Source organism: Anomaloglossus baeobatrachus, chromosome 5 (genome assembly GCF_048569485.1).
Source record: "Anomaloglossus baeobatrachus isolate aAnoBae1 chromosome 5, aAnoBae1.hap1, whole genome shotgun sequence".
Classification (NCBI taxonomy): Eukaryota; Metazoa; Chordata; class Amphibia; order Anura; family Aromobatidae; genus Anomaloglossus; species Anomaloglossus baeobatrachus.
The window spans coordinates 265,319,616-265,343,010 of NC_134357.1; the positions used below are offsets into that span (position 1 = coordinate 265,319,616).

The window sequence follows — 23,395 nt, forward strand, 5'->3', positions numbered from 1 at the left end:
CACCTGCAGGATGATTACATAGATGGAAGCACGTGGTATCACTGGATGAGGTGACAGTGTGTGCATGCGATTGTCCCGGTATGTGCGATTTCATGTGTGTTCTGATGTGTGAGTGTGTGTTCTGATGTGTGACTGTGTCTTCTGATGTGTGAGTGTCGGCCAGACACAGGGGAGCACAGCTGCTGGGAGATCACAGGGAGGACTGATGTGGAATCTGATGTGTCTGTGTGTGAGTGTGTGTGAGTGATCTGATGTATGTGAGTGTCGGCCAGATGCAGGAAAGGACAGCGTGCAGCATTCCTGCTGGGAGATCACAGGGAGGAATGATGTGGAATCTGATGTGCATGTGTCTATATGAGTATGAGTGTTTGTGTGAGAGCGATCTGATCTATGCCAGATGTAGGGGAGGACGGCGTGCAACACACCTGCTGGGAGATCACAGGGAGGTCTGGCAGCCACACAGACGCGCGGGGCTGGTATTTGTGGGGGGGGTAAGCTTACCCCCAACCATGTCTCTTCGAGAATAAGACATCCCCTAAAAATAAGACCTTGTGCTTTTTTCAGGGCAAAAAAAATATAAGACAGTGTCTTATTTTCGAGGAAACTGGGTATATCTGTAGGATTTACTTTTGAACTGGAGTGAAAACCATGTGTATGAGATTTCTACCTCTCTAATCATGGGATTCCTTAGGATTTACTAGGCTGAAAAGGCCCCCAAAAATATTAAGGGATACAAATTTGGTGAAGTATATTTGGGTGAGGTCTCGGAGATCTAACCAAAATGAATGCATAGTTCCACAGGACCACAGTGATGTCCGCTTGTAGTGTTCTACAGTGGAAGCAGGCGTCTGTGGACACCATTTGTAATTTACATCTCCTAGAATGTGAATTGTAGGATTTAGAAAAAGTGGAAGATCAAATATCCTGTACTGAAGATGAGGCTTTTAGTGAATATTCCATGAAATTTAAAAGGTCAGAGACGTCAAAGTCTGGTAAGGCGGAAAGCCCATTCCAGTACCAGACATGGAAGATTGTCCATGGTTGTCCGTTGTGGAAGAAGGGTAGTTTAGAAGGATGTAGCGTGGTCTACGGAATTGATATGACCACTAGCCTGGTATGAGCAGAGAATTACTTGGGGAGTTACAAAGCTGGTATCAGTATGTTCCCTTATTTTCAAATTAGCGTGGGTGTATTGTGTAAATTCAGACCCCTGCATGGTGTTGTTTGCTTTACTAAGTACAATTTTTATCAAAGAGAAGAGAAATTGGGCAATCTTGACATGTTTCTCTGCAGGGTCTACAGGAGCAGTGTAACATTTGGAATGATGGAAGTGGCCTGCTTACCTGTCCTAATACAGTGGGTACGGAAAAATATTCCAGCACGTCTTCTAATGACTTATGAATAAGCCCAGTACATGCATGAAACGCGCAAAGACTTGTTAACATGCTCATGGGAGTAGCTATCCCATTTTGATTTTTCTTGCTATGGATTTTAAAGAGAATTAAATAAAGAAAAATATTTTAATTACATGGAAGACATGCTGGAATATTTTTCCGTTTGGTTCACATGCTTGCTTCAGCATCTTCCTTGCTCCTTCCCTGATGACTGCACCTGCTTAATGAATTTCTACAAGAGTGAGCTGAGTAATTTATTTTTTGAATGGGTACGAAAAGTATTCTGACCCCTTTAAATTTTTCACTCTGTCTCATTGCAGCCATTTTGTAAATTCAAAAAAGTTCATTTTTTTCTCATTAATGTACACTCTGCACCCCATCTTGATAGAAAAAAACAAAAATGTAGAAATGTTTGCAAATTTATTAAACAAGAAAACTAAAATGTCACATGGTCATAAGTATTCAGACCCTTTGCTCAGACATTGATATTTAAGTCACATGCTGTTATTTCCGTGTGATCCTGCTTGAGATGGTTCTACTCCTTCATTGGAGTCCTGCTGTGTTTAACTAAACCGATAGGACTTGATTTGGAAAGGCACACACCTGTCTATATAAGACCTCACAGCTCACAGCGCATGTCAGACCAAGTGAGAATCATGAAGTCAAAGGAACTGTCCAAGGAGCGCAGAGACAGAATTGTGGCAAGGCACAGATCTGGCCAAGGTTACAAAAGAATTTCTGCAGTATTCAAGGTTCCTAAGAGCACAGTGGCCTCCATAATCCTTAAATGGAAGAAGTTTGGGACAACTAGATCTCTTCCTAGACCTGGCCGTCCAGCCAAATTGAGCAATCATGAGAGAAGAGCCTTGGTGAGAGAGGTAAAGAAGAACCCCAAGATCACTGTGGCTGAGCTCCAGAGATGCAGTAGGGAGATGGGAGAAAGTTCTACAAAGTCAGCTATCACTGCAGACCTCCATCAGTCGGGCCTTTATGGCAGAGTGGCCCAACTGAAGCCTCTCCTCAGTGCAAGACATAATGAAAGCCCACAGAGAGTTTGCAAAAAAACACATGAAGGACTCACAGACTATGAAAAATAAGATTTTAGTTTCATCTGACCAGAGCGTCTTCTTCCACATGTTTGGTGTGTCTCCCAGGTGGCTTGTGGCAAACCTTAAACAACACTTTTTATGGATATCTTTGAGAAATGGCTTTCTTTTTGCCACTCTTCCATAAAGGCCAGATTTGTGCAGTGTACGACTGATTGTTGTCCTATGGACAGACTCTCCCTCCTCAGCTGTAGATTTCTGCAGTTCATCCAGAGTAATCATGGGCCTCTTGGCTGCATCTCTGATCAGTCTTCTCCTTGTTTGACATGAAAATTTGGAGGGACGGCAGGATCTTGGTAGACTTGCAGTGATATGATACTCCTTCCATTTCAATATGATCGCTTGCACAGTGCTTCTTGGGATGCTTAAAGTTTTGGAAATCTTTTTGCAACCAAATCAAGCTTTAAACGTTTCCACAACAGTATCACGCACCTGCCTGTTGTGTTCCTTGGTCTTCATGATGCTCTCTGTGCTTTAAACAGAACACTGAGACTATCACAGAGCAGGTGCATTTATACAGAGACTTGATTACACACAGGTGGCTTATATTTATCATCATCAGTCATTTAGGACAACATTGGATCATTCAGAGATCCTCAATTCTTCACCATAAAATTTAAATTTTTTATCTTTATGTTTGAAGCCTGAAATGTGGGAAAACGTTGTAAAATTCAAGGGGGCCAAATACTTTTGCAATGCACTATATGTGTGTGTCTGTTCGGTGCATACATGCTTGTCTGTTGTGTGTGTATGTATACTTATGTGTGTGTGTAGCATGGAGTGTTTGTGTCGCAGACATACTTTCCATCAGTAATCCCGCTGCCTTGGGGTTATATTTGACTCAGACATATCCATCACTGACTACATCTGATCACTTGCTCGTTCGTGTCCAGAGATGGGCGAACCCGCAGATGTTCAGATTTACCAGGTCCAGCTGGACTTAAAAAGTCTCAAACGCATCAAGTTTCGTGCTTTTTTTCTGGCAAGAAATGCAGATGTGGTGCTGAAATTTCTGCAACCAAATACTCAACATGTGCACATAGCCTAATTAATCTTGGCATTGAGTTCACCTGAGGTCACAGCTGGGATACAGTGGGAAGCAACAGCTGTGACCTCAGGTGAACTCACCGTAGGTGGACTTTTTGAATTCAATCATGCATTACCGGAATACGTGCGTATGCCGGTTAATTAGGTAATCCAGCACCATTAAAATAAATAATCCAGTAATTCAGGACCATTGAACTCAATGCTGGATTAGTTCAATGAGCTCACCTTAGGTGAGTTCACCTTATATCACAGCTGTGGTACCGTAGGAACAGTCAGCTGTGACCTCAGGTAAACTCAACAACGTCACCGCTCCCACAGTTACGGCTCGGTCAGTGTGTCCCACAGGCTGCAGTGATAGGTCACGTGTTCTAATGTCACCACGCACTGCGACCTCCGGATGTAACAAAGCCAGCATTGTAGTAGTGTAGATTACGTCAGACCTCTAGGGGTATTTTGGGGTTAATAAATTAGAGAAAAAAGGTGGGGTTTTTTTTTCCCTTTTTTTGCTTTTAAATACAGGATTTATCTCTATTTTGTTTTTTATTTCTTTTTACTTACATGATTACTAATGTGGGGGGTCTTATAGATCGCTCTCCAATTACTAATCCAGGGCATTGTGGCAGCTATGATTTTTTTTACAAATCACACGTGTCATTAACCGCTTATATTACCTCGATTGCCATTGCTCCAGGGCAATAACGATGAGCCAGTTAAATACCAGGATTGCGCCACTTCTGAAGCAGCTATGGGTTGCTATTTTTAGGCTGGGGAAGACCATTTACCATGGGCCTGCCCAACCTGAGAATACCAGCCCCCAGCTGTCTGCTTTATCTTGGCTTGGTATCAAAATTGGAGGGACCCCACACCTTTTTTTTAATATTAATTATTTAAATAAATTTAAAAAATCCGCGTGTTGTTGTTCATATTTTGATAAAGCAGACAGCTGGAGGCTGTGTATCTGCCTGGGTATCAAAATACGGGGACAACACGTAATTTTTTTTCCCAATTATTTATTTATTTTTACACTCCACTTCGGGGACTTGGACAGCTAGTGTGAGGGCAACCAATCACAAACGCCGGTACAGAGTGTGGGGGCGCAGTTTGGCTGCAACCAATCACTGACACTGTCACATAGGGTGGGAGGGGGAAGCAGTGAACATTCATAAAATTTAATGAGCATATCCAGGAGCAGTGTGACAGCTGTGCCAAAACTTGGTAAGTATAATTGTCCTGCTATAATTCCCATTTTGCTTCCTTTTTCAGCCCCCTAGCCCTTTTTCTGGGCTGCTGAACCCAAGTAGTATCACGGACCTCCCTAAGAAGTCAGTTGTGATGGTGGGATATGGTCGGTTGTGTATGTTCAGATGTTGGGAGTGTTGCCTTTTGTGTACATTGTCCTGTCTGCAGGTTAATCAACCCCTGCAGTGCTTCTGTCCCTAGGTCTGGGGTTGGGGGGCCTGGAATCCATACAGCCTCTCTGCTTACCTGGGGGTTTATTCAGTCTGGCTAAGGAGGACAAGAGACGAAGAGGAAGATTTATCCTCTGTGAGTGAAGCTGGGCTACGGTCCGCAGTCCAGGCTACTTGGACATTTATCCCATTACTGGGCTACTTTACTCTCTGTGTGGTGGAGTATTTTATGGACCTTCTGTATTGCATGGAATAAAGGTTCTTTGGATTGTTCACCCATCTCCTGCTCTGTTGATTTTGTGATATCGGAGAAGGACCTCGTGACATCAGTGTTCTGGACATTAGATGTCCGGTACGTACACTAAACTTTACAGTCCATCACTACTCATGTAACCTACACCTCCAAAACCTCTCTAGAATTCAACCTTTTCTTACCTTCTTTGACTCTGGAAAAACTCTTAGGGTTACTCTTTATTCATTTTTATCTGGACTACTTCAACTCTCTGCTAATCTATCTTGCCTTACTAAACTCTCCCCTCTCCAATACATGCAGCAACCAGTGTCATATTCCTCTCCATGCGCTACATCAATGCTTCTACTCCGTGCCAGTCATTGCACTGGTTACCCATCTGCCATAGAGTACAATATAAAATTAGCACTCTCACCCACAAGGCACATTACAGTTCTGCTCAGTCCTACATCTCCTCCCTCATCTATCACCTTACTTGTGACTTAATGACTTAAGATTGACATCTTCTATAACCCGCACCTCCCACTCTCATCTGCAAGACTTCTCAAGAGCTGCGCCTATTCAGATGGATTAGAAATAGGATCTGTGAATGTGAAACTTTGCGATATAATAGAGGGATAAATGTGCAGGTGAGTGTGCACTTTACCTGGGCATTTATCCCTTTATCACCTAGGATCCTGTGTGGAAGAGCGCTATCTGCAATTATCTGAAGAAGGACTTGCTGAACGAAACATCATTAATTTTTATTTTGTTTATGCATTGCAATTTCTATTTAAAACTTAAACTACTTGTATCTTCAAAGAGTACCGGATTCTTTACTTTTATGACAAATTGCTGGAAGCAGGCTATCTACCTGTACATCATGCCGCTCTCAGATACTCTGTAAAAACTCTTACGGTTACTCTTTATTCATTTTTATCTGGACTACTTAAACTCTCTACTAATCTATCTTGCCTTACTAAACTCTCCCCTCTCCAATACATGCAGCAACTAGTATATTCCTCTCCATGCGCTACATCAATGCTTCTACCCAGTGCCAGTCATTGCACTGGTTACCCAAAACCTGCTGCCAGATTGCCTTTAAGACTTGGCAATGTTGCATGTCCCTGCCTCTGGAGATTCCAGTGTTCTTTACTGTTAGGCTATGTGTGCACAGTGCGTTTTTCGCGGCGTTTTTGAGCGTTTTTCGGGTGTGTTTTTGGCCTCAAAACTGCAGGACTTTGCTTCCCCAGCAAAGTCTATGAGTTTTCATTTTTGCTGTCCGCACACATCTGTTTTTTTTACCTGCGTTTTTGAGTTAAAAAAAAAAATGGACATGTCAATTCTATCCTGCGTTTTTCTGTGTTTTCCCCCCCATGCAATGCATTGGAAAAACGCAGCCAAAAACGCTCCAAATCGCGGCAAAACCGCATGCGTTTTTTTATGCGTTTTTTCGACGCAGGTGCGTTTTTGTGCGTTTTTAGCAGCCAAAAACGCAGCGTCAAAAAGACGCAGTGTGCGAACCTAGCCTTATTTTACTCCTATTTTCTGTTTAGATTCTGAATACTTGGCATTAAACTCTCCTTACAATCTCCTATATGAGTCAATGATCCTTTCCCTGATTGACCCCCTGTGGATAAACAAGGAGATGACAAAGCAGATACTAAGCATCACTTTGAAGATAATCTACCTGTTGAGTGGAGAGGTGAGAGGCTTTGTCATTCTTATCTCAGTGAGACACTGAAAAAGTGAGGGACACTGAATGAATGTAATAACATTATTCTGACATTACATAGGATTGCACGTTAGTGAAGAAGACATCTTCTGAATGTATAACCCTCAGCAGCCATTCCCATGTGTCAGGAGGATGGAACGTGATGCAGGGTCCCATCACAAAGCCTGCACCGCACTCACTGATATACGAGAGGAAACATGAGGAGATGATCCTGGACCTCACCAACAAGATCATTGAGCTGCTGACTGGAGAGGTGAGCGCTGCCCAGAAATGTGACAAATTATGATATAACACCATGAAATTATAGTGGGCCAATTTAGAAAAAAAAAATTGGGGGTATAAAAAAAAGTTACTTTTATTGTTTATTTTACATATTATAATAATAATAAAACTTAAACTTGAGGGAGGGGAAAGGATTAGTGATGGTAAGAGTAGGTTAAGGTGGGGAAAATACAAAAGGGATCATCATAAACCGTGAGTTAAAGTACAGTACAATAGTTTTTTACCTATCCTGTCAGGGAAAAAAATGCTATTAACCTGCAGATATGGGCTTAGTCTACAGGTTCATAGCGTTCTGAAGCTGCACGGTGCTCGCACTGAGAGCCCCACTGCCTAGAGGAAATTAACTTTATTCCTCCCGGCAGCATCAGGCTTTCATTCTAAAAATGAGAAAACTGATGGCAATTTCTAACAGACAAATGTGATCAGGTGCAAAGTGAACATGAGATATATTCTAACAAATATTAGGTTGCACTCTGAAATGCTAAGGTATGCAAACATTGAATACTGCTAAGGAAATAAATGTAAAAATTGAGACACTTAGTGCATAAATAAGGCCAGTTTTATATTAGCCCAGCAGCCAGCGCCAAGGCGTATCTCTTTTGCTGGGTCTCTACCAAATTACTCTACCCAAGCTCAAAAGCCCAAAATTTTATTGACAGGCAGGAATCTGCTAATAGAAAACTTAAAAATCTCCTTAAGCTGGTGGGAAGAAGTGCTCAGAAGGCATGGCCCTATAATCTGTGATAAATAATGGCACTTCCTGATACACAAATGTGAACAGTTGCAAACTCAACATGAAATACACTTTAAATAATATAACAAATATACATCTGCACACTGAGATGCTAAGGTATGCAAACATTGAATATAGGAATTTTGACATGCATTATTGCTAAGGAAATAAATGTAAGAATTCAGACACTTAAAGCATAAAAAGGTCAGTTTTATTTGAGCCCAACAGCCAGGTTATTGCCTGCCTATAAAATTGTAGGCTTTTCAGCCCTGGTAGAGGCATTTAGGTAGGACAAAAGAGATACGCCTATGTGCTGGCTTCTGGGCTTAATAGAACTGGCCTTTTATATGCACTAAGTTTCTCAATTTTTACATTTGTTTCCTTAGCAGTAATGCATGTCCAAATTCCTATATTCAATGTTTGCATACCTTATCTTCCCAGAGTGCAGCTGTATATTTGTTAAAGCATCAGGCTTTCGGTCATGGTGGTGTCGTGGTTTCAGTTACCACTCTGTGCATAGTGAGCAATGACTGACAGCCACTCTGCATTAGAGCTGGGCAGCTTCAAAACGATATTAACTAGCAGATTTACCCCATATCTGCAGGCTAGTAGTGTTTTTTTAACTGACAGGTTCTCTTTGAGTGATATTGATTTTTTTTTTATTAATTTTACTATATATTATCTATTGTTATTGTTTACAATATATACATTTTTTATTTAACTAGTTAATTTTTTATATGTTTGTTTATAGTTTGTTCTGGTGTATTTAATAATTGAATGAGATTCAATGAGAGTTTTTACCACCTGTATAGAATTCTTTATAACATAAATACCATGTATATGCATATGAAGTAAAAAAATAAATACAAAATTGGTCCAATTTAGACCTCATTCAGAATTATCTTTCCACGTATGCTAAAGGGAAGGTGTCGTAAAAAAAAAAAAAATCAATAACTGAAAAAATATAAAGTATTAATGTTATGTTTAAATAATATTATTTGTTTTTAATTGAGAAAGATATAAAAAAAATAAAAAGTTTTATATTTTCTACTCTTAAACACTAGGGGCAGCAGCTGCTGAAATCCTGCTGTAGAGCCACTGTAGAAGTAGCTCACATTACAACTGCAGTAAAAGTGGGTGGCATCTGCTCTCCTGTGTGTGATGTCACATCCCCCTCCTGTTTTGGTTGTTTCCAAAAGGATAAGGGAAGATAGTTTAGGATCACAGTGCGGAGTCATTTTGTTGGTGGCCACAAAGTGATCCTGATATGTCTAAAAGTGTCACAAAGGCCAGCTGCAAAGTGCTTCACTGTAACCTGCTCCGCTGACTGTATCCCAACGCCCCGCTGACTGTAATCCTACGCCCCGCTGACTGTATCCCAACGTCCCCCTGACTGACTGTATCCCAATGCCTCACTGTATCCCGCGTCTGCCTACCGGCATCGATACTCATCCCATCCATCCCGGTGGGGGAAAGTGGAGCACACAGCATACACTGTGAGCTCCATAAAGATGGCACTGTCCCCCCCCATCCTGTGCTGTGATCTGGACAGCCCAGGGGACGCGTCCAGATGACAGCAGACGCTGTTTCTGAGTTAAGTATAGGGGTTGCAGTCCAACAACGGTCTTCTATGCACAGAAGGCTGCCATAAACGCGGTGAGTAACTATCGTTACTCACAGAAAATCCAAGATGGCAGCCCCCAGTGCTTCAGTAAAACTAGGATTAAATAAAAAGGAAATAAACAGTGAATTTAATTTTGTATTAAAAATACTTGATTTCATAATCACTATCATTAATACAAAAATAAAAAAATGCGAGACCCTACCTTTAAAAATGATACCAGTGTCATCAGTATTTTTCACAAAAGGATAAATAAGTAAATAAATTACAAAGCTTCTCCTATAATTTGTAATGTTAAACACAGGCAGCACGTGGATGGCAAGGCGTATACTGTCCGTTTGCTATACGTGTTTTTCATGGACCCATAGACCTGGCACTTTTCATCCTTGATGCTGGAAAAAAACAGACCTGGCTATGTGAGTTTTACACAGACAAATGATCCATGAAAAACGCAGACATGTGACCATAGATAATAATGGGACTGTACTGTATCTCTGAAAAATACAGATAGAACACATACATGGAATATGGACGTCTGGATTTTGATTAATTCCTCGAGGGCACAGCTTTGTTTTTCCTTGCCTTTCCAATCCTTTGTGGGGTATATGTGAAAAAAAACAAAATCAATGTTTCTAGGTTTTGTTTTACATTTTTTTTTTTGTTTGTTTGTTTTTTTCCCGCAAAAAAATGACCTGTTCTCTTTCCTCTTGGTCAGTATATTTTTGTGATACTAAATTTATGCGGCATTTTCTGTTGTAATATGAAAAAAATTAATTGCTTGGTGTCATATTCTGAGAACCATAACATTTTTCAATTTTTGAGTTGTAATAGGGCATTTTTTTATGTTTTTGCAGGGCAGCTGTAGTTTATACTGATAGATACACCCTTTTGATTTATTTTTTCTTGTTAGTTTTTTTGAGGCATGATTCTCGCTTTTTGTATTTTGTTTCCTGTCTTTTACTACACAAGATAAGTATTGATATTTTTATGACTTCTAAAGCCTGCTTTACATGTTACGATTCTGCATACGATCTCGTATGCGATCGTAACCGCCCCCATCGTATGTGTGGCACGTTCAATTTTGTTGAATGTGCCGCACAAACGATTAACCCCCATCACACGTACTTACCCTTCCATACGACCTCGATGTGGACGGCGAACGTCCACTTCCTGGAGTGGGAGGGACCTTCGACGTCACATCGACGTCACGCAGCAGCCGACCAATAGAAGCGGAGGGGCGGAGATGAGCGGGACGTAAACATCCCGCCCACCTCCTTCCTTCCGCATTGCTGGCCGGGAGCCGCAGGACGCAGGTAAGATTTGTTCATCGTTCCCGGGGTGTCACACACTGCGATGTGTGCTACCCCGGGTACGATGAACAACCTGACGTTCAATTCATGAGGAATGAACGACGTGCGTGCGATAAACGTTTTACCAATCATTCGCAATCGCACGTAGATGTTACACACTACAATGTACCTTATGATGCCGGATGTGCATTACTTACGACGTGACCCCGCTGACACATCGTAAGATATATTGTGTGTAAAGCGGGCTTTAGTGATACTGCATATGTCTTGTTTTTATATTTCTTTTATATACATAATTGGAAAAGGAGGTGATAAGAGTAAAGGCCGCTTTACACGCTGCGATATCGGTACCGATATCGCTAGCGTGGGTACCCGCCCCCATCTGTTGTGCGACACGGGCAAATCGCTGCCCGTGCCGCACAACATTGCCCAGACCCGTCACACTACTTACCTGCCCGGCAACGTCGCTGTGACCGGCGAACCGCTTCCTTTCTAAGGGGGCGGTTCGTTCAGCGTCACAGCTGCGTCACTGAACCGCCGCCCAATAGAAGCGGAGGGGCGGAGATGAGAGGGACGTAACATCCCGCCCACCTCCTTCCTTCCACATAGCGGCCGGGAGGCAGGTAAGGAGAGGTTCCTCGTTCCTGTGGTGTCACACGGAGTGATGTGTGCTGCCGCAGGAACGAGGAACAACTTCGTTACTGCTGCAGTAACGATTTTTGAGAATGGACCCCCATGTCACCGATGAGCGATTTTGCACGTTTTTGCGACGATGCAAAATCGCTCGTAGGTGTCACACGCAATGGCATCGCTAATGCGGCCGGATGTGCGTCACCAATTCCGTGACCCCAACGAGTTTGCATTAGCAATGTCGTAGCGTGTAAAGCCCCCTTAACTCTACCTTTTTTGAGTTTTTAATTTTCTTTGAACGTATTGTGCAATACTTCTGTCTTTTAGGAACCACTTTTGCAGGGCGTTATGGGAGTACTATGACTGACACGGGGGTATGGTGTCTGCTCCTATGAAGTCTCGATGATGACTTTATCATTGTGTGTGATAGGTTTCTTTAAGGTGTCAAGATGTCACTGTCTATTTCTCCATGGAGGAGTGGGAGCATATAGAAGAACACAGGGATCAATACAAAGATGTCATGACAGAGAACCAACTTCCACTTACATCACCAGGTATGAGAATACTTCCACTGACTGCCAAAGAGGAATTGGAAAGCTTTCCTGGTCACTTGGAAACACTAGTAGTGTTCATCATATACTGACAATATGTTCACTCACTGACTGTATTTTCTACAGCTGCATCCAGTACGAAAAATTCACCAGAGAGATGTTCGAGTCCCATTTATTCCAAGAATTGTGCTGAGATTCATCAGGTAAGCTGAGCTTTGGTTTCTTTATGACAGTTGGAGGAGCTTTGGTTTCTTTACGACCGTTGGAGGAGCTTCGGTTTCTTTACGACCGGTGGAGGAGCTTCGGTTTCTTTACGACCGGTGGAGGAGCTTCGGTTTCTTTGCAACTGGTGGAGGAGCTTTGGTTTCTTTACGACCGGTGGAGGAGCTTCGGTTTCTTTACGACCGGTGGAGGAGCTTTGGTTTCTTTACGACCGTTGGAGGAGCTTCGGTTTCTCTACGACTGGTGGAGGAGCTTTGGTTTCTTTACAACCGGTGGAGGAGCTACATGCGTCGTAAACTGATTTGACTATATTAGGAAGTGTGATGATTATAAGACCTTGTGTTAGTTGCTTCCAACTTGGATGTCATGGTTCTTGCTGGTTGCTAATCTGTATTCCATGTAATTTTCAATGGGAGAGTAGTTGAAGTAACCCAGATTGACCTCTTACTGTGTACGGTACTGCTCTACTTTTTCAACCTTTTACATGGTGTACATTTAGCTGCAGTGTGAGCAACTAACATCTGATCTGTAGGGTGTCTGAGTCCTTGAAAACTGATTAAATAGGGATCAGTGTTGGAACGTCACTGTATTTTGTGGATAGAGCAAGTTTTCTACACCACTTCATGGACTGACATAATTTACGTTTGTTCCTTAACCTTCTCAACATGTTGTGCAGGACTTCTGAAACTATATTGTAGTTCAAGTGTATCTAACTATAAATTTGTCTGCATTTTGAATCAGGCAGAAGATCTCATTGATATTAAAGTTGAAATTATCGAAAGTGAAGAAGAAACATACGTGATATGTAAGGAGGAGGAGATTCATACAGATATCAGCACTGGTGAGTAATATGCACTAGGCATGGGACAACTAGGGTTTCATATAAATCAAAATGTAGATCATTAGTTTCTCCTCATTTTTTGGGAGAACCAGGGTGTTTTAAAAGGGTTTTTCAAGCTAAAATAAAAGTACAATGTACAAGTACCCAAAAATCTTATGTTGATACATTCAGCAAATGTATTGCGTTTTAACCAATGTAAGGGACTACTTGTTAACACAATCCCTCTCACATATAGTACTGGGCATTTATTATAGCGTTTAGACTACTTTCTGGCATTAAAAAAAAGTTTCTAATTATGGAGCACATAGTTTTTAATTTTGGCCATGCTTATGCCACTTTCCTAAAAATTTGATGGAGCTTTCATGATGCAGGCTGGATCATGCATGGCCCAAAACATTTTCTATAATTAGTGATGGGCGGACTCGCAAATAACCGGGACCAGCGGGTCTTACGGGGTTTGGAAAGACTGGCAAGTGTGGATAAACTCACCATTGAATACGATCCCTGTTTAATTGACATGTCCAAGCTAATTGCATCAATCTCGAGTAATTTTTTTTGTTTAATTATCGTGTTATCATACATACTGACTGACGTGTTATTGTACAAACGGTAAGCAATATGTTTTCAAGATGTATTTTGAATGCATTCATGATGTTTCCATGAAAATTAATAAAAAAATAAGTGGTTAAAAGACTAAGTCTATGGGTACTAGAATCCGACGATTAAAAATCGTGGTAGAAGAGATAAGGGGGATAAGAGCAAGCGCTTCATACTTACCGGGGCTACGGCGCAGCTGTAACTGCTTCCAGGCCACTCATTCACTTCCACTCATTTACTTTCATTGCATATGCACTGTTTTCCACGCCCACCAGCGTCTGTGATTGGTTGCAGTCAGACGCGCCCAACCCTGAGTGGCAGAATGTCTGACGCTTCCAATCACAGATGCTATGTGCATCTATCGTGGTATAAAAATAAATACATAAATTGGTGTAGGGTCCCTCCATATTATGATACCCTGCACAGATAAAGCATACGGCTACAGACTGCAGCCCCCAGCCCTGCGCTTATTTTGCAAGACAAAACAATCACTGATCTCAGGTAGACCAGCCAGAGAAAACACTGCTGGCAGCAAGCGAAGGCACTCAACACAGTGAAATCCTAGGTGCATTGCCCCCTGGGAAATATGCAAATCAAAAAGGTCCGTGGAGCCTCTGTTAGGAGTCTCAACATGGAAAATAGCCAGATATCCATCTGGGAAGGACCTAGCCAAGGAGTGGCTCTTTTTAGGAGACCACCATAACCACCATATTAAGTGGCCCTTTTAGTCAATATCCAGCTCTTGATGAGTTTAAAGATATGACATGTGAAATACCAAGGCCAGGTATACATCCACAGACAGCTGTTTCGGGGTATTGCCCCTCATCAGTGTGGAGTAGGATTCTGGCTAGATGGGAGCAATGCCTAGTAGACCAGCAAGACAAAACAATCACTGATCTCAGGGAGACCAGCCAGAGAAAATACTGCCGGCCGGCAGTGAAGAGGCACTCAACACAGTGAAATCCTAGGTGCACTGCCCCCTGGGAAGTATGCAAATCAAAAAGGTCTGTGGAGCCTCTGTTAGGAGTCTCAACACGGAAAATAGCCAGATATCCCTCCGGGAAGGACCTAGCAAAGGAGTGGCTCTTTTTAGGAGACCACCATAACCACCATATTAAGTGACCCTTTTAGTCAACATCCAGCTCTTGACGAGTTTAAAGATGTGACAAGGGAAATACGAAGGCCAGGTATCCATCCACAGACAGCTGTTTACCCAGCTTTTCCCGATTGCCCAAGTGTGGAGGCAGTCACTGTAATAAGGGCCACTAAGCCCTAGATTAGTAACTGGAGGCGTCTGAGACCCCCCCATTACCAATCTGGGCCTCCCCAGCCTGAAAATACCAGCCCCCAGCTGTCGCCTTTATCATGGCTGTATGCTTTATCTGTGCTAAGTATCATAATATGGGAGGACCCTATTCCAATATTGTTGTTTATTTTCACACCAATATAGGCACACAGACAGCGGCTCTGATTGAAAGTAGTCAGACACGCTGTCACACAGAGTATGGGCGCATCTGACTGCAACTAATCAGAAACATGGGGACTGCCAGTGGGTGGAGGAAGCAGTGCATATACATGAGGGATAATGAACGGCCCTGGAAGTAGCGTTACAGTCACGCGGAGTCTGGTAAATATAAAGCTCTTGCTCCAATCCCCCTATCCTTTCTACCATTTTTAAAAGCCTGATTCGGGTCCCCATAGACTTATATGGGCACCGGCGTCTGGCCAGATATCCATATACCTGGGATTAATTCCAGGCCCAAACTATTTTTTTTTTTTAAACCTGCTTGGACCTGCTGATCTTGGGTATCGGCAAGTCCGCCCTTCACTACTTATGATGTGTCTGAATTTATTTGGGATGCTTTCCAGGCCGATGGACCACAATATTAACTTGGGGGTGAGCGGAATGTTTAGATTAGTGCTTCTTGAGATGAGGTCTTGTGTGTCTGCTCAGAGACTATCAAGGGATATGCAACTCCAAAATATGCGAGCCAAGCTGCCTGTCTTCCCGCAATTACCGCAAACTGTGACGAGGTGTTGGGGCTCTGTTGTATTGATCAATTCAATAGCTACATTTTTCTTTATCCTTAAAGTTCATGGCAGTAATGCAGATACCATTGTCATATTTTCATTCTTACATATAGCTATTGGATTTTTCATGCCAGTATTCACACAGCAGTTTCTGCTTTACATTTATTCCCCTTGCATTTTTGCTGGTGTACATACCTTCTCTTTATAAAGAGAAGGGTTTTTTTAGGGTTTTTGCACCCAGTTCAGACTTAGCATGGTGTTCCAAACGTTATTTCGTAATTAGATCAGTGACTGGCACACAGACAGGAGAAGTGTCTTATCCTATTTCCAGCAGGACTTCATACGCCTCCGTACCTGGGTGACCCTCCGGCCATTATTTGGCCAGGGATGACCATTGAGACCATAGGAGCAGAGAGGGAGCCCTCTCCCTCCTACAAGCAGATTGATACCGATGTCGCTATTGACAGCGGTATCAGAGGGGTTAGACGCTCGCTATCGGTGTTCGTTGGCATTACAGCAGGGTGCCGCCTATGATATATAGCTGACATTCACTGATGATTTCGCCGATGCCGCACGTGAGCCGGAGCGATTGTATCAGTTTGGTGGGAACACATCTCCCACGGCGCCGTCCATGTATGGCAGATGTCGTGAAGAGGTTAATGGACATTTTGAACACGATACACAGTAATGCGGGCGTCACGCGGTACGATATATCTGGCGATATGTCGTCGGGGTCACGTCGGTAGTGACGCACATCCGGCATCGTCAGAGATATCGTAGCGTGTGACACCTCTGAACGACTGTGAACGAGCAAAAATACTCATCTTATCGTTGCTCGTTGACACGTCATTCATTTTCATAATCTCGTTCCTCCTTCTGTTCGTCGCTCCCGTGGCAGCACACATCGCTCCGTGTGACACCCCGGGAGCGACGAACACAGCTTACCTGCATCCCGCCGGCAATGCGGAATGAAGGAGGTGGGCGGGATGTTTACGTCCCGCTCATCTCCGCCCCTCCGCGTATATTGGCCGGCGGCTGTGTGACGTCGCTGTGACGCCGAACGTCCCTCCCCCTTCAGGAAGTGGATGTTCGCAGCCCACAGCGAGGTCGTCCGGCAGGTAAGTACGTGTGACAGGGGGTTAACGACTTTGTGCGCCACGGGCAACTAATTGCCCGTGACGCACAAACGACGGGGGCGGGTGCGATCGCACGATTTATCGTCCCGTGTGAGGCCCGCATTAGGCTATGTGCCCATGTGTGTGCGCTCTGCAGCGCAGCGTAAAGTCACTGCATGTGCGCTTCAGAGCGCAGCTGAAAAGCTGCGTTCTGAAACTTTGGTGACTGCAGAATTCGTGCGCTCTGGATGCTGCCTCTCCCTATAGACAGAATGGAGACAGCATGCAGAGCGCATGAAAGAAGTGACATGTTGCTTTTTAGAACGCAACGATTTGGCAGCAGCTGAAGCGCTGCGTTCTAATACGCAACGTGGGCATGGATTATGCACAATCTTCATAGATTGTGCTGGGGACGCAGGACGCATGCAGTTACGCTGCAGTGCTATACGCAGCGTAACTGCATACAAATACGCAACATGGGCACAGAGCCTAATTGTGCTTTCCAGTCCGCACAAGACAATGTGACAACTGAGAAACATTAAATCCTTCCAGAAAATGAGTCGAAACGTAAGCACATAATCTCATTTCAAATAGAAAATGAATAACACTTTGCATGACTAAGGCTATGTGCGCACTGGGAAATGGAATTTTCTTGAGAAAATTCCGCATGCTCTCAAAGATTACCGCACCCGCGGTAAAAAACCGTGGCAAACCGCACCCGAAAACCGCATGCGGTTTGCTGCGGTTTGACCGCGGTGTTGTTTGCGGCATTGCCGCGGTTTTGCCGCGTGCGGGTTGGGATGTGCTTTATTGCATTCAATGCAATAAAGCACATTGAAGAAAAAAAAAAAAAAAAATCATTTAATTCTGAGATAGTAGATAGACAGAAAAATACATAGAGGGATAGATAGATAGATAGACAGACAGATAGAGGGATAGATAGAGGACAGATCGCTGCATTTCCCACGGTCGGCAGTGAGTTCACATTACCGGCCGTGGGAAATGATTGGTAATTACCTCTGCTGTCTGCTGCATTCATTCAGCGCTGTGTCTGTGACAGTCGCGGCTGGATGTAAGCAGCGCAGGACGTCGGAGCTGTGGATTACGCCGGAGCTTTGGTGCGGGAGGGGTTAATAAAATGGTGAACGAGGCTTGTTTGTTTTATTTAAAATAAAGGATTTTTCTGTGTGTTTTTTCACTTTACTTACGGGTTGATCATGTCAGCTGTCACATAGACGCTGCCATGATCAAGCCTGGAGTTAATGGCGGTGGTCCCCCACCATCATTAACCCCTTGTATTACCCTGCTGCCACTGCTACACGGCGGCAGGAAGAGGCGAGGACACGCCGGTGCTGCCGCATAATGCATGCGACAGTCCCGGGGCAGCTGCGGCTGATATTCTCGGCTGCGGGAGGGGGAGTGAGGCGGGGGACATTAACCCTGCCCCTCTCCCTCCCCAGCCTGAGAATACCGGGCAGTCGCTGTGTGCTTACCTCGGCTGGACGGTAAATATGCAGCGGAGCCCACGTTCTTTGTTTTCTATATTTCCGTTTTTTTTCTATGTGTGTTCTATGTGTCTGTGATCTATGTCTGTGATGTCTGTGTGTGAGTGTGATCTGTGTGTGTTTACTCTGCTCCGCTTCCTCTTCCTGTAATGACATCACTTCCCTGCAAAACCGCAGACAAGCGATGTACATTACCGGAGGTAAACCGCGAAATACCGCAGGGAATAACGCAGGAAAACGCAGTGAACCGCACAGAATTTGCTGCCTGCGTTATTCCCTGCGGGATTTCACGATTAACATTGGAGTCAATGGAGTGAAATCCCGCAGCGACGTGCGGAAAGAATTGACATGCAATTGTTTTTGCTGCGGGAATCCCGCAGCAAAACATGCAGCTGTCAAATTCCGCCTAGTGCGCACAGGATTTTTTTTGCCCATAGGTTTTGCTGGTGATTCACTGCAGAGATGTTATGAACATTTTCTGCAGCGAAACATGCAGCAAAACCGCAAAAAATCCGCTGCAAAATCCGGTAAGTGCGCACATAGCCTAATAGTGCAGGACAATATGCATTAGAATCACTAGCTATATTTTATTATCTGCAAGGAGTGTGTATGTTCTCCCTATGTTTGCGTGGGTTTCCTCCGGGTACTCCGGTTTCCTCCCACACTCCAAAGACATACAGATAGGGAATTTAGATTGTAAGCCACAATGGGGACAGCGTTCCTGATGTATGTGAAGCGCTGTGGAATATGTTAGCGCTATATAAAAATAAAGATTTATTTTTTATTTATTTATTATGGAGCTAATAAATACAGGCAGGTAATTGCTAAGTTGCTGGTCCCCTATGGCTTAACCTTTGTTTTTCTCTGAAATGCCACAGCATTTGAGACTTAACCCCTTCACCCCCAGCTACTAAAACACCCTAATGACCGGGCCATTTTTTGCAATTCTGACCAGTGTCTCTTTATGAGGTTATAACTCTAGAACGCTTCAATGGATCCTGGCGATTCTGACATTGTTTTTTCGTGACATATTGTACTTCATGTCAGTGGTAAATTTAGGCCGATACTTATTGCATTTATTTGTGAAAATTTTCGAAGTTTGGCGAAAATTTTTAAAATTTAGCAATTTTTAAACTTTGAAATTTTATGCCTATAAATCTGAGAGATATGTCACACAAAATAGTTACTAAATAAAATTTCCTATGTGTCCACTTTAATCAGCGTAATTTTCGAAACAAATTTTTTTTCCGTTAGGAAGTTAGAAGGGGTCAAAGTTCATCAGCAATTTCTCATTTTTCCAACAAAATTTACAAGCCCATTTTTTTTAGGGACCACATCACATTTGAAGTGACTTTGAGAGGCCTAAGGGACAGAAAATACCCAAAAGTGACCCCATTCTAAAAACTGCACCCTTCACACTGCTCAAAACCACATCCAAGAAGTTTATTAACCCTTTAGGAAAAAATGAAAATTTTACTTTTTTACACAAAAACGTTACTTTAGCCATAAAACTTTCTCTTTTTTTCCCTTGTGAAAATGTAGAGTGCACCATACAATTTATGGTGCAATTTCTCCTGAGTATGCTGATACCCCATATGTGGTAAAAATCAATTGTTTGGGCGTACGGCAGGGCTCGGAAGGTAAGGAGCGCCATTCGAATTTTTGAACGCAAAATTAGCTGGACTCATTAGCAGACGCCATGTCCGGTTTGGAGACCCCTTGAGGTGCCTAAACAATGGAGCTCCCCCACAAGTGACTCCATTTTGGAAACTAAACCCCTCAAGAAATTTATCTAGATGTTTGGTGAGCCTTTTGAACCCCCGGGGGCTTCAAAGAAGTTGATAATGTTGAGCCGTGAAAATATATATACCGTATCTTTTCTCTTTATAAGACGCACTTTTGTTCAACCAAATTTTGGGGGAAAGTAGGGGGGTGCGTCTTATAAACCGAATATATGGATTATATACTGCAGGGTCCAGGGAAGGTGGGGGCCGCTCTGGAGCGGTGCTGGGGGCTGCTGGGGGGCTGATGGAGCTGCGGGAGGGAGCCTTTGATCTCTTGCTCCCGCTCATATAATATACACAGCCGCTGTCCATCACTGTGGTGCTGAAAACACACTGCGTCGATGGGCTGGGGGAGCTGCGCATATTATATCTGCCTGTGCTCCCTTTGATCGCACATGCACCCCTGTGTTAGATATGGCCGCCATGCTGCTGCCCATAGTAAAATTAAAAAAAACTCTTTACTTACCCCCTCCAGCGTGTCTCCCCGGTCTCCCTCCTGGTGCTGTGATCATGCACGCAGAGATGTCACTCTGCTGTGCCGATGACATGACTGGGACCGTGAACCAGGAAATGCAGGCAGGAGGCCGGAGCTCAACCCCAAGGAGGGGGACACGAGGGAGCACAGTGCTGGAGAAGGTAAGGAAAGAGTTTTATTTTACTAAAAGCAACAGCATGGGGGTGATATATAACACAGGGTGTGTGCCAGCCACAGGGGGCCGTGTGTGCCAACCACAGGGGGCCGTGTGTGCCAGCCACAGGGGGCCGTGTGTGCCAGCCAGAGGGGGCCGTGTGTGCCAGCCACAGGGGGCCGTGTGTGCCAGCCACAGGGGGCCGTGTGTGCCAGCCACAGGGGGCCGTGTGTGCCAGCCATAGGGGCCGTGTGCCAGCCATAGGGGGCGGTGTGCCAGCAATAGGGGACATGTTGCATCACTGGGGGACGTGTGCCAGCACAAGGGGGCTATATTCAATATAAGGTGGCCATATCCAGATTAAAGGGGCTAATTTTAGGATGGGGGGGCTATGAGGGACATATACTCTATATGATTTGTTAGATGGACACTGGCATTATAAGATGGACCCCATTTATAAAAAAAAGATTCTCTATTCCTTCACCAAATTTGGGGGTGCGTCTTATAATCCGGTGCGTCTTATAAAGCGAAAAATATGGTATATATTTTGTTTACCACAAAACTGTTACTTGAACAAGGTAGCTTTTTTTTCACAAGGGTATCAGGAAAAAATGCACCATAAACCGTATTGTGCAATTTCTCCTGAGTACGCAGATACCTATTATGTGGTGGAAAGTAATTGTTTGGGCGCATGGCGGGGCTCAGAAGGGAAGGAGCGCCATTTGACAGCAAAATTGGTTGGAATCACTAGCGGATGTTATGTTGCATTTGGAGACCCCCAGAGGTGCCTAAACAGTGAAGCGCCCCCACAAGTGACCCCATTTTGGAACTACACTGTGTTCCAAATTATTATGCAAAAAGAGTTTAGGAGTGATAAGGTTAGACAATTTTTGTTTGTCATTTAAATTCATTGCTGGTGATGGTGTCAGGGCTCTTTATATCACTGAAAGCAATTGCAGATACCTGTGCAAATTAGTTTGGAAGGTGTGTCCAAATAAAGGCAAGACTACTGAAGAAGGCTGTTCCACATTATTAAGCAGCCTACATTTTTTGCCAAAATGGGAAAGAAAAAGGATGTGTCGGCTGCTGAGAAGCAACAAATTGTGGAGTACTTAGGTCAAGGCATGACTACAATCAACATTGCCAAGACACTTCATCGTGATCATTGCACAATCAAGAAGTATGTAGCTGATTCCCAGCACACACGTGTGCGTGCTGATAAGGAAAAACGGAGGACTCTTTCCAACAGGCAATTGCGTCAGGTTAAAAGAGCAGCTGCTACATGCCTTGTCATAGCAGCAGACAAGTTTTTGAAGCTGCTGGCACCTCCAACTTCCCCCAAACAACAAGATGCAGGGTCCTTCAGAGGTTTGCAGCTGTGCGTAAGCCATCCTGTCGACCACCTCTATCCACTCACACAAGCAGAAACGGCTCCAGTGGGCCAAACGATACATGAAGACTGACTTCCAAACTGTTTTGTTCACCGATGAGTGCCGTGCAACGCTTGATGGTCCAGATGGATTAAGTGGAGGATGGCTGGTTGATGGACACCCCATGAAAACACGACTAAGGCGCCAATAAGGAGGAGGTGGAGTAATGTTTTGGGCTGGAATCATGGGGAGAGAGATTGTCGGCCCCTTTAGGATCCCTGAAGGGGTAAAGATGAACTCCATAATCGATGTGGAGTTTCTAAAACAGCACTTCCTGCCATGGTTCAGAAGGAAGAACCGTGCATTCCGCAGCTAGATCATTTTTATGCATGATAATGCACCGTCTCATGCTGCAAATAACACATCTGCATCTCTGGCTGCTATGGGCATAAAAGAGGACAAACTTATGGTGTGGCCACCATCTTCCCCTGACCCCCTTTGCAGCTCTGGGAGGGTATTCTGTCCGCATGCAAAACAATTGAAGCACAAACCATCCAAAAACTGACAAATTCAATGGACGAGAGAGTTCAGAAGCTTCTTTCAAACAAGGGGTCCTATGTGCAAATATAAGATCACCTAGAATTAAGTTTTGACTTGAAAACTGTTTGATTTTATTTTGTAATAAGCTGATAATGCTTATAATGTCACAATTGACCATTTTGTTTTTAAAAATAAAAATAAAAAGGTTGAAAACTCTGCTGTGCATAATAATTTGGAATATGCATTTTAAGTGCATTTTGAGTGTTTATTATTTTTAAAAATATACTGTTTTCATAGGCAGTTTGATCAAAAACATTTCAATTATACTCGAATAGTAGATGACTGGAAAATAACAATGACTGCAATTCATAAAGTTAATTTAGGAAAATATGAAAAAATATCTTTTGCATAATAATTTGGAACACAGTGTAGACCCCTCAAGGAATTTATCTAGATATTTAGTGAGCCCCTTGTACCCCCAGAGGCTCCACAGAAGTTTATAACATTGAGCCATAATTTTTTTTTTTTTTTACCGCTAAATTTTTGCTTCAACCAAGTAGCTTTTTTTTTTACATGGGTATCAGGAGAAAATGCACCATAAAATTTATTGTGCAATTTTTCCTGAGTACGCAGATACCTCATATGTGGTGGAAATCAATTCTTTGGACACACAGCAAAGCTTGGAAGAGAAGGAGCGCCATTTGACTTTTCAAA

At 43.5% G+C, this 23,395-nt stretch overlaps 1 protein-coding gene across 3 annotated transcripts in view; it reads left to right on the forward strand.

The window, feature by feature from the left end:
- Window positions 1-23,395, forward strand: part of LOC142311213 (uncharacterized) — a 76,522-nt gene that overhangs the window by 32,269 nt on the left and 20,858 nt on the right. For all 3 annotated transcript variants that reach the window (XM_075349418.1, XM_075349420.1, XM_075349419.1), the window contains 5 exons: window positions 6,742-6,890; window positions 6,982-7,173; window positions 11,927-12,050; window positions 12,174-12,250; window positions 13,011-13,110. In XM_075349418.1, the coding sequence (XP_075205533.1) occupies window positions 6,742-6,890; window positions 6,982-7,173; window positions 11,927-12,050; window positions 12,174-12,250; window positions 13,011-13,110 (642 nt within the window). The remainder of the gene's footprint in view (window positions 1-6,741; window positions 6,891-6,981; window positions 7,174-11,926; window positions 12,051-12,173; window positions 12,251-13,010; window positions 13,111-23,395) is intronic.